General features: G+C 46.5%; 1 protein-coding gene across 1 annotated transcript in view; it reads right to left on the reverse strand.

The window, feature by feature from the left end:
• NYAP2 (neuronal tyrosine-phosphorylated phosphoinositide-3-kinase adaptor 2) overlaps positions 1-15397 on the reverse strand; it is a 113974-nt gene that overhangs the window by 8537 nt on the left and 90040 nt on the right. Inside the window, exon 5 of the mRNA XM_086754794.1 lies at positions 11778-11881. Coding sequence (XP_086610920.1) covers positions 11778-11881 — 104 coding nt within the window. The remainder of the gene's footprint in view (positions 1-11777; positions 11882-15397) is intronic.

The raw sequence follows: 15397 nt of genomic DNA on the forward strand, positions 1-15397 counted from the left end.
TGGTGACTCTGGAGGCCAAGAAGGACCGAGAAACGGACTATGGAAGAATGAAAATGAGTGGAGACAAGAGCAAGGCTTTGGAAGAACTGAGCGCTATGAGAAAGCGGACATCAAGGCCAATCCTGAAGCTATAAAAATGTGACGTTAACTTGCCCATTTTATCGGACTTCATGTTTTGCACGCTAAAAACTTGCACATGAGCTTCGGCGCTCTTCCTACTGAAGTCAGGACCAGAACATGGGATCTAACCAACCTTTGCTGCTGCGACAGCTGGAGAACCTCACCACATCGGTTTGCCAGCAAAGCCCCCAAGTCATTATACTTCTCTAGCATTTTCAAGAAAATGGCCACAAGAATAATTTTAAAATAATCTATGGAGGGAGAATGCCTTAGCGCCGAAAAGCCTGGTGTCTCCAATCCCTCTTGTTTTGGATTAGGTGATCTCAATACACAAATATCTTGGTTACAGGCTGTGAAGTTGCTTCATAGATGAGAAATTTTGAAATGTGCTCTCACATTTCTCCTTTCTTGATGGTGAAATTGAGTCAGTGATCATTTTCTTAGATTAAATGCCACTTCTCAAGCATTGCACTGATGGTATGGGAGGAAAAATGTTTAGGGAAGCATGACTGAAAACCACACTGAATGTACAGAGATGTAGGTGGTCACATCTTCCTTTTAAAAAATGCATAAAAACATGGAAACATCCCAGGCCAGGTTGGCTGGGGCTCTGAGCAATCTGATCTGGTTGGAGATGTCCCTGCTCCTGGCAGGGGGGTTGGACTGGAGGAGCTTTGAAGATCCCTTCCAACCCAAACCACTGTATGATTAGAAGACAGAGATCTCCATTTATGATTAATTCCTAACTCCAATTTGACATGCAGTCGGTAATTTTAAAAATGCATATCGCTATTGTCTTGTTTCCTTTTTCGTCTTTTCCATGGTGAACTATACAACTGTGATTGTAAACCCCAGACAGTCAACGTGCTTTTCCAGACTAAAAAAAAGAGGTGGCCCAACCCAACCCAAGGGGCCGCTAATTGCCACTGAATTGCAAAGGCGTAAGGTCAGGCTGCTGGCCCACGAGCAGCAAGCTCCATTAGCAGAACGTGGCCTTTCCCCATCCTATTTTTTGTTGAGAAAAAGCATTCCTTGGACATTCCCGTTATAGCTTATGAGTGAAATGGGAATTTGCTGTTGACGTGAGTGAGGTCAGAATTTCACCCTGTCACTTTACATTTAAAAAAATGGAAAGGATGATCTATTTGTGCAATTTTGGTTGGAGTGAAGGCACTTCACAGCAGTGGCTCTGCGATCCCACAAGTTCCTTAGTATTTCTTGCATAAAGATCTGCCGTTCGAGAATTTTCTGAGCAGCTGCTGCCACTCTGCTGCAGGAACTTACTACGCGCTGAGGCTGGTCTGGCCAGACAAGGTAATACAATGATAAAATTAACTGTAAAGGAAGCAAATTTATCACTCCTAGGTCTCAAAGAAACACGTATGCTCATCATTGCACCTTCAATTCAGTGAAGACCTTAAACACGTACTCAACTGGACAACATCCCCTCGATTTACGGGGATAGTTTGCTGTTTAAGACGAACCAGTGCTTTGCTGCGCCAAGGCCAGGTAACTGAGCTACATACAGTTGTGTGGTGATCAAGAATAATTTTTAAAATGATTGTTAGCTGTTTTAATAAATGCCTAACCAATTGGCAATGACATGTTGCAGTGGACTGCGAACCGTAAAAGGTCTGACAAATAGCGCCTGTAACGTTCCCGTAAAATTGACTGATGAAGTATGATAATTTCACCCGTTCCTAAGGCTCACCTGCACTGGAGAAACTTTTCTTTCCAGCCTAAGGCCCTTCTAGATCCAGGATTTCTATGTGCAAGACGTTACAGACATGGGTCACCCTCTAGATTTACTGCAGGTCCCTCAGGTGAATGGAGCTGGGATTAGCAGCACGAGAATCCAGCTGGTTAAGGGCATTTGGGGTAACGGTTTCAAAACAGAGGGAGGTAGATTCAGATTAGATATTAGGAAAAAATTTTTACACTGACGGCAGTGGAACCCTGGCCCAGGTTGCCCAGAGAGGCGGTGGATGCCCCATCCCTGGAAACATTCCAGGCCAGGTTGGCCGGGGCTCTGAGCAACCTGATCTGGTTGGAGATGTCCCTGCTCCTTGCAGGGGGTTGGACTGGACGACCTTTGAAGGTCCCCTCCAACCCAAACCTTTCTGTGATTCAGAAATCTAGGAGCGCTTGACCAGTGTAAGATACAGAGAACAAAAACTACAGAGCGTGGGCTGTTACCAAACATTTGACAATGAGAAACACAAATATGGATTGCAACTTTGGACCTCTTCAAGTGATTTTTCTGAAGAACCCTTTAAACCATCAAAAATAATAATCTTTTGAAGATCTCATTTAAAATACATGGCATTTTTATTTTCATTGTTTAACAAGACAAAATGGGAATAAAAGTAGGTTATCAAAAGTGGGCGCTGGCATTCGTCCCTCTTCATCGTTGGCATACATGTAGTGTCTATGAATAGCCACACAATTCTAGCGAGAGACCGTGAACAAAGACACGTACATATACAGGGACATATAAACATACTGTACATCCGTACATGGGTGGAGATACATATTTCTGTGCATACAGTATACAGACATGTACTATACAGGGACAGGGAGCGCAATACGCTGCGGAGGGCTCTACACACACCAAAACACCCTGGTGAAACGGTGACGAGTGTGAGAACGATGCCGGGATGGTCCGCCACTCAACGCAGACAGCGGGGAGAACCCCCATCGGCACGCATGGTGCGGACAGAAACGTGGTGCGATGCGTTGCGTTCGGACACAAACCCGGTATGATGCGTGGGAGCGCGTGGAGGGACCTGAGATGCGGGTGAGCGGACAGATAAGGTGGTTCTACCTAGAACACAGAACGTTCGGTTCATGTACAGAGAACGCCTATATATAAACCCATGCTTCCATGAACGCATGCCATTTTTATTTCTATTTTTTCCTTTAAGATATTATAAAATTCTTGCCCTGAGTTAAACATAAATACACACAGAAAAGGGGGGGGGGGAGGAAATTGCATGCTTCTGGGGTTTTTTAAAATATTTTTTTAACCAAGGCACAATGTCTTCAGTAGTGGTTGCGAGACCATTTGACATAAACTCAGCAGTTGCTATTGTTCTGGTACTCCATCCTTCTTCATGTGGCTAAACTCATTGTTTGCACGCAAAAGTCTCAGAACAAGTTTTGAAGTGAATTTACAAGTTTTAGAAGGGAATTGATTTATTCTATGAATAAATAAATTTAGGAGAAATGCCTTAAACAGACATTCCCTGAAGAGGAAGGAATGTTACAAAATGAAATTCCTTTATAGCCAACTTGGCCATGCTTGGACTGAAGTAATTTCACATAAATTTCTCGATATATTTGTTTAGGATTACTGTAAATTGTTACCTCTTTTTAGCAGAACCATGTACAACGCTGTAAGAGCAGCTAAAAATGAGATGGAGAACTTCCAAACAACTCTTAGTTTCTTGCTGTAGGCAGGCCAGGACAGCAACCGCACTGATTCGGTGTTTTATCAGCTGAAGAGTAACAGCTTAGTGACGCTTGTTCAACCAGACCATAAGATCTCCCCAACTCCCTGACCTGCGTAAGTCTCTTATTTGGAATATCAGTTATTAGTTTACATGGTGGGACACTGTCCCAGGTTGCCCAGAGAGGTGGTGGATGCCCCATCCCTGGAAACGTTCCAGGCCAGGTTGGCTGGGGCTCTGACCAACCTGATCTGGTTGGAGATGTCCCTGCTCCTTGCAGAAGGGTTGGACTGGATGGGCTTTGAAGCTTCCTTCCCACCCAAACCCACAGATCAGATCTTCTCACGCCTGTCCTATGCCTTTTAAAGAAACTGCCACTCCCAGTCTGAGGCAGGCGTCAAAAGATGTTGAGCATGAACTGAAAACCCTCACAAATGCCGTATTTCATTGTTTGTCAGAATATTGCTGTAATTGAAGAGTTTCAACAACTCCTGTGAGGGAACAGGCCTCCCTCTGTACTCTGCTGGCAAGCTGACAAAGGCTGCGCAAGGACAAAAAAAGATCAGAGTAAGGGGACAGAATATTCTCCCTCCAACTCCCTTCCATCATGGCTGGAACAGTGGCAGCCAAGGATGAGGAAAGTTCTGGGCCTGGTGCTCAGGGACTGCTCACCCTGTTCCCATCCTCGATGTCGTCTTTCTGTGGCGCTACTTTTCCTACAGTCGACCCACTCTCACCCCTCATGGCCTCCCCCACCACACGGTTTTGGTGCCCCAAGCTCATGCTGTTGAGTGGTACGGAGGAGAGCCGCCAAAGCCATGCCCAGGCCTCAGGACCCACCACACGGCAGTGCGTGCTCAGATCCACCTCTGCCTGCCCGACTTCCCCTGCGCCGTGAAGCAGAGGCCGCTTTAGTGGCGCGGGGGCTGTCAAGCACGCACTCTTCTCATGCTCTTAAATCAGCCTTGGCGCAGCAGGACCCAGCAATGCAGTGACCTGCTTCTGCTGCACGACTGGCCTGGCTGAACGCCGAAGAAGAGATGTTGGGACAGCAAGAGCAGGGCCGTCTGCCAACAGAAGACGGCTTTGAGACATTCGCTTCTCATGCCAACCAGTCAGGCGTGCCTTGGAGGTGAGGGATGATGGATGTGGCAATCCCATCCACCTCAAGGCTTGCGTTTCTTTTTCTTTCTTTCTATTTGAGTAAGTGTTCTCGATTTGCAGTTTGTATTTTTAGAAACAATTGGCGCTGGTTACGTAAGCCCAGATTCAGGCCGAAACTCCACACAACACACTGCGGAGTGCTCCCCAACGCGCTCACACTCTTGCTGCTGCTCCCATCCCAGATGTTGACAGCACATTTAGCTGGACTGGCGACAGCTGAGTTTTTGCCTTCTTGTGTGTGCAAGGTATTTGCTCGCAGGAAGGAAAAAAAAGAACCCTGTAAAGTAATCCAACCGCTCCCTCTCGTGGGCACGGGGCTGCGCTGCACCCTATAACGGCACAAAAGCATCCTGGGAAATCCACACTCTCACCGATTTTTGGCTGTGCCAGCACCCCAGAAGGGTTTGTGACACTTCCACAGCCGCAAAATTCAGCCTTACATCTACGTTCGTTCATTTTCACCCACACGGACACTGAAGACTTCTCCACTGGAGGAGCAGGACCTCTCCATGAGAGGCTGTTTGAGAAAGACATCATTTGTATCACGCTCGTAGTAAAATGTACCTGGTTCTCCAGTTTTAGACATCCAAATGCATTTCATGGTGTTAGTGGCACACGAAACTAATTAAAATTGCTGTCAAAGACACAGCAGATTGCGCTCCAAATAGTTTTTGCGCTTTCTGATTTCACATAAACCAAAGCTTAACCAGCTCCTGGCAGTCTCGTACTTACCAACCTACCCCCATCGGCAACTGCTGGCTTTCTCATCCATTACACCCAGCTTACAAATCCTTGGGGTAAGGACAGGCTTTGTTCTGCACACACTTCTACAACACAGGGACCTTATTTCTGATGACTGTGACTCTTCGACACCGCCGCAGACATTACTGTGGTAGATCCCAGCGGCCAACACTCAGCAGGCTTTGGATCCAGTGACCATCCCCAGCCTTATTAAAGGTGACGGTTAAAGACAAGGAGTAATTAAGTCCCTCCAAGGGAACAGCTTCCCAGGCAAAAATAGAAGCTACCACCCAAAGCAATAAATAGCGTATAGAAAGTCCAGACCAAAACCCCACGGGACTCTGATTACAGAGTGAGAGGCGTGGGGCTGTTCCCACACTGCGGAGATGCGTTTTGAATGAAGAAAAAGATCAAGTATCAAAAAGGAACAACCATAATCTTGGCTCCGGGAGCGCAGCGACAGAGATCTCGGAGGCACGGCACTGGCTGGAGGGGAACACTTGGCATTCACACACAGGGAGAAGAAAGAAACAGTTGCCACCATCCCATGAATTGTTTCATATGTTTCGCTGTTCTATGTCCAAAATACACAATAGACTTTCAAAACTTTTGAAAATTAGAGGAGAAAAAAAGGGACAGAGTGGCAATTAGCAGAGCAGTGAGATATTCCTTTGCAACAGGAATGTGGGACAGCATCTCCCCTGGGGTCTCTAACCAGCAGCCCAGAGGGATCTTATCTCCCCTCTGGCCCAGAGAGCCAGTGTGACAGAACCTGGTCCTTCCATTGCAAATCCTCCTGCATTACCAGAACCACAACAGCAGAATCACTAGAGTTTGATGCTCGTTTTCAGTCTGGGGTTCATCAAGGAGCACGTCTAGCAAAGGCTTCCAGTGCTGAGAGATGATTCAGGTTTACGCTATTATGCAACAGACACAAATTCTCCTCCTAGCACCCTTTTTTCGTTACCCTCGTACTCAAACGGGATGAAATGGTACTTCACTCTGCAGAGCTCTCCATCTCCCTGCAGTGACTGCATTTCTCTCATATAACGGAAGTTTAACAAAAGACCGCTGTGACCAGATAGGGAAGAGCGGATCTTGATTTACATTTTCCAGACGCAGAACTCATTGAATGCAGCAGTTGGGAGCCCGGCCTCACCACGACACTCGGCAGCTGCGGGGCGTTCGCTGCACTGAACTCTCGTACGCTATCGCTGGGGAAACCGGCAACTTTATGCCGAGAAGAACACAAGAGCACAGACGCTTTATTTATGCTCACGGAGTAACACAGAGCCCCTATGCTTCCAGTGCATATCTGCCAGATAAAGCATGATCACATCAATTCCTCGGGGAAGGAGTTGGTCTAGGTGCCTTCAAAAATAATTATAGCCACGACAGCAACAGTTTCTTGCATTCATTAATGGCAGGGCGAACACGACGCTTACAAGGCACAGGAGGACGGCCATACGCTCTGTGTACACAGCTAAGGCTGGAAACATTAAGAGCCGGCCTTGGGATACTGCGTTAACCCAGGACAGAGTAGCTCACAAACTCAGGCATGGGACAAATACTTGGCTGTGTTGCTGAAGAGTACTCAGCACTTGTCAAAACTCAACCCTAAATTATTTCTCTAAAATTTTGAAAATTAAACATAAACCAGTGTGCACCATACCTACCTCAGACCAACTGGAAATAAATACGATGACAAACCCCCTTCCAGTCGCACATTTAAAGTAGAAAACCTGCCTTTCACTTCCCTACCCATGTTACTACATTAGAAAATCATGCTGGAAAAATCCTGGTCTCTTGCTTTCGGGACTGCACAAAGCTGGGATTTCCAGTATAAATGTCTATTACCTGGCGATGGAAGTTTTAATGACTGCTATCTGCTCAGTGGTGAGTGTCCAGGAGCCTCCAACGCGCCCAGAGCAGGAATGATCCCAGCTCACTTTCCACAACCGACAGAAGTGGTTAAACTGGGAGGAGAAATCACCAGGCTACCTGAGTTAATGCCTCACAGCTCTGCACGCCACACAGCTCTGCGCGGCGGTGGCGGGTTTAGCTGGGTGAATCCCCTCTGCAGGTGCCTCTCTTTGTATAACCCACGGGGAACCCGTGTTAGACCCTGGTTTAGACATCTCAGAGGTAGGCAGGATAGACACTCGGTCCTTCTACAAGTCTGATTATTTAGCCACCTAAATATGAATTTAAGGAGTCAACTTGGATCTAAAGTTCTTGCCTATTGAGGACACATACTCAAATAAATTATTGATGGAGTCACTTCACTTGGTGCAAGACAATAATTACCTGATCAAATCCATTCTGTGCATGGGAGGCTCCTCCTCTTTGCTATATTATATTCAGATAAATCATAAAACAAGTGAAAGCCCTCCTCAGTTTTGGAAGGTAATGGTTAGGTTGTCCATCACGTGGGCCTTCTGTGTCATCTTCACTGATGGGATCGGATAGGGGAAGGAAAATGCCATCTCAGCTTGCTGAGGGCTTGGGCAGATACCAGGCAAGTAATGAACAGAGCTCTTTTTTTAAAAAAAAAAAAGCCACAAAAAACTTCAGTGTTGATTCTGATGTATTTTCTAGCTTTTCCTTCATTGCTTCAATGCAAGTTTAAACTCTTTAATTCATAGCTGTCCACGTATCTTCATTCCTTCCTCTGAGTTATTCCTTCTCATCTCAGCATGGCTCATGGATTTTACTTTGATCATCACTGTAAAGTTTAAATCTTCTTTCCTTGCTTAAATTGGAGCCAGATATCACACCCGGTCCTCCCCACAAGTTGATACCAGACCTTAAGAGGCATGGAAACCTTCAGAATTGAGATAGCATACCTCACGGAGGCAACAGGAAAGGCCGGAGCTGTCTTCCCGCTGAAGGGCAAGGAACCAAGGGACAGCACGAGGAGAGGCTGCACGTTTGCAGATAAGGTACACAGTTGTGTGGGAATCTGTCTGAAAATAGGCTCTGCTTCATAGAAAAGCTGAAAGACTGCACTGTAACTGTCAGGAGCTTTGTTTTCAAAGGGTGTGTTTGCCTTCAGATTGGGGATCTTCATTATCAACATCTACTGCTGCGCGGCTGAATACACGTGATTTCCCAACAGATGTCAAAATTCATTTGTAGCAAAACATCTAGAGACAGCCACACTGGTTCCTTTTTCCTAAAATGGAAACCAGTGCCTTTTTGGTGTGCTGAGGACTGTTTCCGAAAAGCCCGGCTGTGACCTGGAGATGATTTTCCGTACATTAAAACCTGGGATGCAAGATGCTCCGCTCTCCAGCAGAGGGACTGCCACGGCGCAGGCTGCTCCAAAGGGTTTTGTCCACTCAGTGCACACGTACCCTGTGTGCGAGGGCGATTTCTGAGTCCATCAATAGCGTGTCGTCCTTTGCTACTCTGAGGTGAAGATGTGGAGAATGACGGGATGCACAGCAGCATCGCTGTGTCGCGGTGATACCTGAGACTCCACATCCTGCTTGCTCTCCACCAGCGAACAATTTTGTTCACCCCTGGTACGACCGAGCACTTACCACTGCAGGGCCAAGCACCCGACCACGCCTGCTACAGCACAGAGGCTCCAGAAATGATGAGTTACTTACTGGGGCACCCCTTGAACCACGTTCACCCTACTTCATGAACCCCACGTGGCACAGAATGGCATGCTCTCCATCTGACTCAGCGTGTTGCTGGCTGCCGCTACACCACAGAATTTTCAAGTGTTCTCCATCAGAGACCAGTCACATAATTTATGTCCGCTTGCAAGCTCTTTCTTTTTATTTATAACTGATCACTGTAATGCTTACCATCAATACACCATCAATACGTTCTGCGAATATTAACTGGTTAATCCTCACCACTCCTACACCAATAAACAAACAAGAAAATAAGGCATAGAGGAGTCAAATATCAATAGTTACATAATTGGGCAACATTTGATTGGAATTATAATTTAGGTTTCCTTACATCAGACCTATTTTTAATTACTAAGCATCCTCACCACCCCCTGCACGATTCTGTATTAAAAATGATGGGCCTTGAGAGCTAGGCTGCAAATCTGACTTTTTTTCCCCAAGTTAAACATTTTGAAAAACATCAGTTTGGGATCCAGGAAGTCCTGAGAAAACCGATTAACAGTGAACTGCCCTTTCCCAGATCTTGTACCCCTGCGTGAGCGTCAGCCGTGCCCATCTCGGCAACAAAGAGGTGGATAACGGGATGCACCCTCTTAATCTTCTGGGAAGTCTACCTGCTGATTAGCATGGGGTTAAGGAAACCGGTATCTATCAATACAATCACTAGCCATCGTAATAAATGACAACTTCATAGATGGAGACTAAGAGATTGACAGTTCGAAGGTAAGATTTACAGGGAGAGAAAGCTTTTACCAGTTCTTGTTGTTTTTCAGGAAGCCATGTCCGTACCACACATTATCCAATTAACAAGATCACCCTCTACACTCACTTGAAAATCCCTCTTATCATCTTTGTTCCTTTCTTCTGTATGAAGTGAGGTGGATTTTTCCTCCACAGTTTCAGTGAACCCTGGCTGAAGCTTCTAAGAGGCTCATTATCTCTCCTATCACACCAGCTTCCGCTTTCAAGGCTTATTGTTTAGCTGATAATACGAACTGAGGGACTAAAATCCCTTCCAAACACCCAAGGTGCCTTTGCCACTGAGCAACCAGCAAAGCGGCGTGCCCACTGTAAGACCTATTTAATCAAAAATGAGCACCGGGACGCTCAAACCCTGATTTCTTCCTGAAGGAACACTTGACATGGTATTTAAACGGGCTGTCGTTTTGAACCTCCCATTATGGGTTTGATTTTCTTAAGCAAAACACGGTTTAGAAATGTGCAGGGCTCTGTCCGGCATTGTGTCCAGCACAGCTCAGAAGTAACGCAACAGCTCCAGTTTTGAAGAATTTTAACCTGTACGGACTAGGCTGCCCAAATAACCTTCCCAACAACAGGCTGGCTGGATTGCGTAAAGCAGCCTTACCGTTCCGGCCTCTGCTTTGGTCCAGAGCTCCTAGAAACAACTCGCCAAGCTACAAACAACTTAATAATAATACGTGATTATCGCAAAGCGGTCCTGAGGGAGCGTTCCGCTCCAGCCTCCTTGAAATTCAATAGGATTTTGGGGCCTAATTCCCTGAAAGCCCATGGAAAAGTCACTGTCTCCGTAAGGATGTTTGTGTGTGCGGGTACATATATGTATGTGCACACAGATACATATATGTTCATGTCTCCGTGCACATAGACACCCACAGCGATGCGCAGGCCCGTACAAGCACGGACGAGTGATACAAGGCCGGAGTGCTGCGAGCCTGACGGAAGGCATTCCTGTTAGGTGTCAGTGAAACCTCTCCTCCCAATTGCTGCTCTGTCAACCTAACAATACAGCTCTGCGCAGCAACACCCGACAACGGCAGCATCAGCATATAAAATACAGGTAAGTACAGGTTTCCCATGTCTTTATTTCCTCTCTGTTTTCTCGCTGTTGGAGAAACTTGCAAAACTCAAACGCTTTCGTTTCCTTCTCAAGGGTCTACGCTGCATTTTTGGTTTTGATGAAGGAAAAAAAAAAAGTACCTCTGTGTAAGATAGAAGGAGGTGTTACCTCTTTGATTTGGTTTTTGATTCCTAGCAATATACAATAAATACAACTAGAGTGGACTATTTAATAGTCCTGTAAGCGTGGCGTGGCCAAGAGCTGAAGAGTCTAGCTGCCTCAACTCAACAAAACACCTTGCTGTGAGAGCAGTTTTCAGGACAGTGATAAATCAAGGAATCATACAATCATGCATGAAGCTCCACACAAACGTGAGAGCGGCACAAATATTAAAGTACAACCGGGCAGAAGTCAGATATGTACAAGTCATTGACAAACATAGGTGCAAGTGCTTTAGACAAGACATTGAAAATAAATTTACATAAAAACATCGACAAATTTATCAAAGGTTGATAAATTTTAAAGACAGTAAAAAAGTACAGAAAACACAAAAAAATAAAAACCCCAGCCAATTGGTACAGTTTTACTACATTTATATTACAGAATGAAGACAGAAAAGGATACAAGGACTTAAGAGCAAAGAAAATTCTACTGGCTGCGGCCAGCGGAATTCCATTGCCCATGAGAGATGCGCACACACAGATGCACGCACACGCACAGAAAACAAAGACGAAACCCAAAAAAACCATTTACTGGAACAAATGACAGACAGAGAGGTGAGAAACGTTTGGCATGTTGCAGCACATGGAGTCAGTCACGATGGGCTAACGATGGTACCTGGCTGGGCTGAAGATCGCCGCCTTGCCTCAGCGGGGCGACAGACGCAGGAGGAACACCCGACGTGGACGCAGAGCGACCCAACCTGCAACTCGCTTTCGGCTCTGCGGAGGAAGAGAGGAGAACACGCGGGTGAACAGGAGACAGGTTACTGCAGTAAACCGAAACGCGGTGGGTCCAGGATCCCCTTGGAAAGGAGACTCCAGGCTTGGTTTCCAGTTAAAGCCTTGGGCTGAATCACAAACACAAGCTGAGGTCAGAAGGAGAAGGATTAAGACAGAACCGATCCCATGTCCTGGCCTCTTCCCTCTGCTCAAGCATCTCTGAAGCTGAAGTATAGAGCATAAAACAGGACACATATAAAGGAAACCACCTCATGGCTCCCACCAGCACCTTTTTCTGCTCCCCAGAAAATACGGCAGTGACCAGCGGAGTTACAGCATCTCTCCATCCCACAGCTGAGGGAGATGGCCGCCCAAAGACAGACTGTGCTGAGGGACAGCCCAAAATGCCAGCAAACAACGGAGGGAGTGTGTAACAGTGGCGAGGACAGTGTGGTACTTGGGGATTTGGAATGATACCAAAAGCACGTGGAAATTGTATGTTATGGCAGCGAACTGACAGATAGACAGTAGGAAGAAAGGAGAGACATCAGAACACCAACAGCAGCAAATTCGGAAGTTGATTCTCCAGAACTGAGGCGATTACAGAAGTGGAGGTTGTGCTGAATAAGAAGAGAAAGCTCTATTCCAGAGAAGAACTGCACAGAAATTACAGTTATTTAATTTTCCTTCTGTTGTTGCACATGGAGGCGTTTCCCAGAAGGCTCCCCATCAACTCCCAGTACATGACTACTGTTAACGCGCCACTGCTGGGGTGACCACACAGCCCAGGCGTGCTGGAAGGTTTTGTCTGTGAGCTGTGCTGACACCAGCGGGCTACCCCACAGTATTCAACTTCCCACCTCGTGTCTAGAAGAAATTGTCTTTTCCTGGAAAATTACTCTGCCTGAGAAAAATATTTGTCCCTACGTTTCCTGTTTATGGCCAAGGAAACATCTCCTCTCAACCCATGACTTCTGGCTCAGACGAACGTGTTCACTGTCTTCATGTTTTATAAGCCTTCCTCCCAACCCTGCACCTGCCTCTTCTATTTAGGAGGCAAACACTGAGGCCAAGGACACCCGCACTCAGCAGACACATTTTGTACAAAAACACTCTCAACTTTAGCATTGATAGCAGTGCTCTACCATGAGTAACAAGTAATTGCATCACGCCTCCTTACAATGGGTTTAAAGAACTCCTCCTATTCAATCGGCGTTTCCAAGACGAGGGGAAGGACCTACACCTTGTGCAATCCTGGTTTAGCAAGTTTGCCTTGGAAGCACATGTTTTCTCATGTGTAGAATCACGGAATGGTTTGGGTGGGAAGGGACCTTCAAAGCCCATCCAGTCCAACCCCCCTGCAAGGAGCAGGGACATCTCCAACCAGATCAGGTTGCTCACAGCCCCGGCCAACCTGGCCTGGAATGTTTCCAGGGATGGGGCATCAACCACCTCTCTGGGCAACCTGGGCCTGTGCTCCACCACCCTCAGGGTAAAAAAAAATATCCTAATATCCAATCTAAATCTGCCTCCCTCTATTTTAAACCCATCACCCCTCGTCCTGTCACACCAGGCCCTGCTGAAGAGTTTCTCCCCATCTTTCGTATCAGCCCCCTTTAGGTACTGGCAGGCTGCTCTAAGCAGCCTTTACTTGTGTCTGAAATGTATTTTCTCACCCCTCACTTACACAGCTGCTTTGTCTGTGTTTGTTGTACAGTAGTATCTCTATTTCCTGCGTGGATCTCTGCTATCCTCACTAGCCACCCTAGTATCCTCACTAGCCACCGGCTGGGCGGTCATTTGAAAGCAATAAAGTGTCCATCGCCAGCAGGTCCTTAAGGTCACTGTGCACATCTTGGAAACCTGAGGACAGCTGGCATACGAAGCCACCTACCAGCAACACGCAGAAATGTGTTCTTCTGATCTCCAGTGCTTTTTTATTGTCACCTTACAGGCTTATTTCCCTCGGATGCTTCAGAATTCAACAGGGTACAGAGAAGAGCGATCCACTTAAGCTGGAGCACTCAGACCCGTGAAAGCATCTGTACGGGTGAATATTCATCAACTAAATTTTAATAGCTTGGTTCGCATCCAGCTGGCTGAGTAGCAGAAATACTGATGCTGTTGGACAAACGCATTGTTCAGCTCGCTCCCTCCCAGGCAGGCTGTGAACGCATCGCGCGGCGGCACGGCGGCACGCACGCAGAAGGGAGCAGGCTCGTCTCCCCGGTAACCTTGCATTTTGTACGTAATCTGTTGGTTATGTGCGGTATTTTTTTTGTGACTGTTGATTTCAGCAGTAGAGATATAATAACGGATCTCACGTCTGCTCCCTCCTGGAATTCTGCTGGGGTTTCAGAGGGCAAGAATTGGGGTTTTTCCGGTTGTTTTCCCTTCTGCTAAGCAAAGCCTCTGTTTTTGCTGTGACAAGCAGAATCAGACACCCAGTGCATCAAAAACTCCCAGGCACTGCCTGCCGTCACTTCCCAATTGTTTGCTTTGCTTTGGGAAAGCAGAGAGAAGTGTCCTTATTCCCAATTTGGATATATGTGCAACAACAAGAGATTCCCGTTTCCTTGCCAAAGAGACTCCTTTCATCTGGCATCAAAGAAAGAAAACCTGTCACGCACAGATGAGGTACCAGCTCCTTTATCTCCCTGCAATGTATTTGACAGCATTAAGGAAACAATTGCGATTTCCACGGTGATCCCCACCAAAAGGGTTGCAGAGATGGCTCCATCAAGCTTTTTTTTTTAAGTTCAGGAAGTTGGGTTATGCAGTTTTTATTTTAATAGCCATTTCATTGGTCTCAGTGGGAATATTTTTAAACCAAATAACTCTCTTTTACTGTAATTAGTGCTCGGAGTAACATCTTCACGCTGCACACTACTGTGGGGAACAAACCCTCCACAAATGGTCTGTGGCATCAGTGATGCCCAACTCTGCTCCGTGCTCTGCAGCACATGACTTGTCAGCTGCGGACAGCTCATCCACTGAGCGAGGCTAACTGGATTTTGATTACTTCAAAATAATAATGATCACCTCAAACGGTAACTTCTGCTTTGAGCTATCTAAAAAGTAGTAAGAGCTCTTCCTGCATAATTACGTCCACCATCCAGCCACTTTCAGTATCTTTACCTCTTGATTTTCACGTTTTAAATGGTCACTGCAGCTTATGTGCGTGGTCACCACACCGGTACCGATTCTGCTTCTGGAATGAAAATGGCTTTTCCTGTTTACTGCTGAGAATCTTGGAGGAAGAACAACTGCCAGAGAATCTCAGGGATGGCTTCTAGTGTTTAGTTCATGTTTATCTCACCTGGACGGTATTGAGACAGCTCAGTATGAACATCTGAAATTAGCAGTCTTGAGACTTCTCGAGAAGTTCCTTTACCAGCCAGCCTGATAAGCACACAGAAGAGGCTCCGTCTGACTCTGAGAAGAACCCATCTGCTCAGGGTCCACGATAACGCAAGCTGAAATACATCGAGCTCCACGCTGATGAAGTCAGCACGG

The sequence above is a fragment of the Chlamydotis macqueenii genome, chromosome 9 (assembly GCF_036417535.1).
Source record: "Chlamydotis macqueenii isolate bChlMac1 chromosome 9, bChlMac1.mat, whole genome shotgun sequence".
In the NCBI taxonomy this organism is placed as follows: Eukaryota; Metazoa; Chordata; class Aves; order Otidiformes; family Otididae; genus Chlamydotis; species Chlamydotis macqueenii.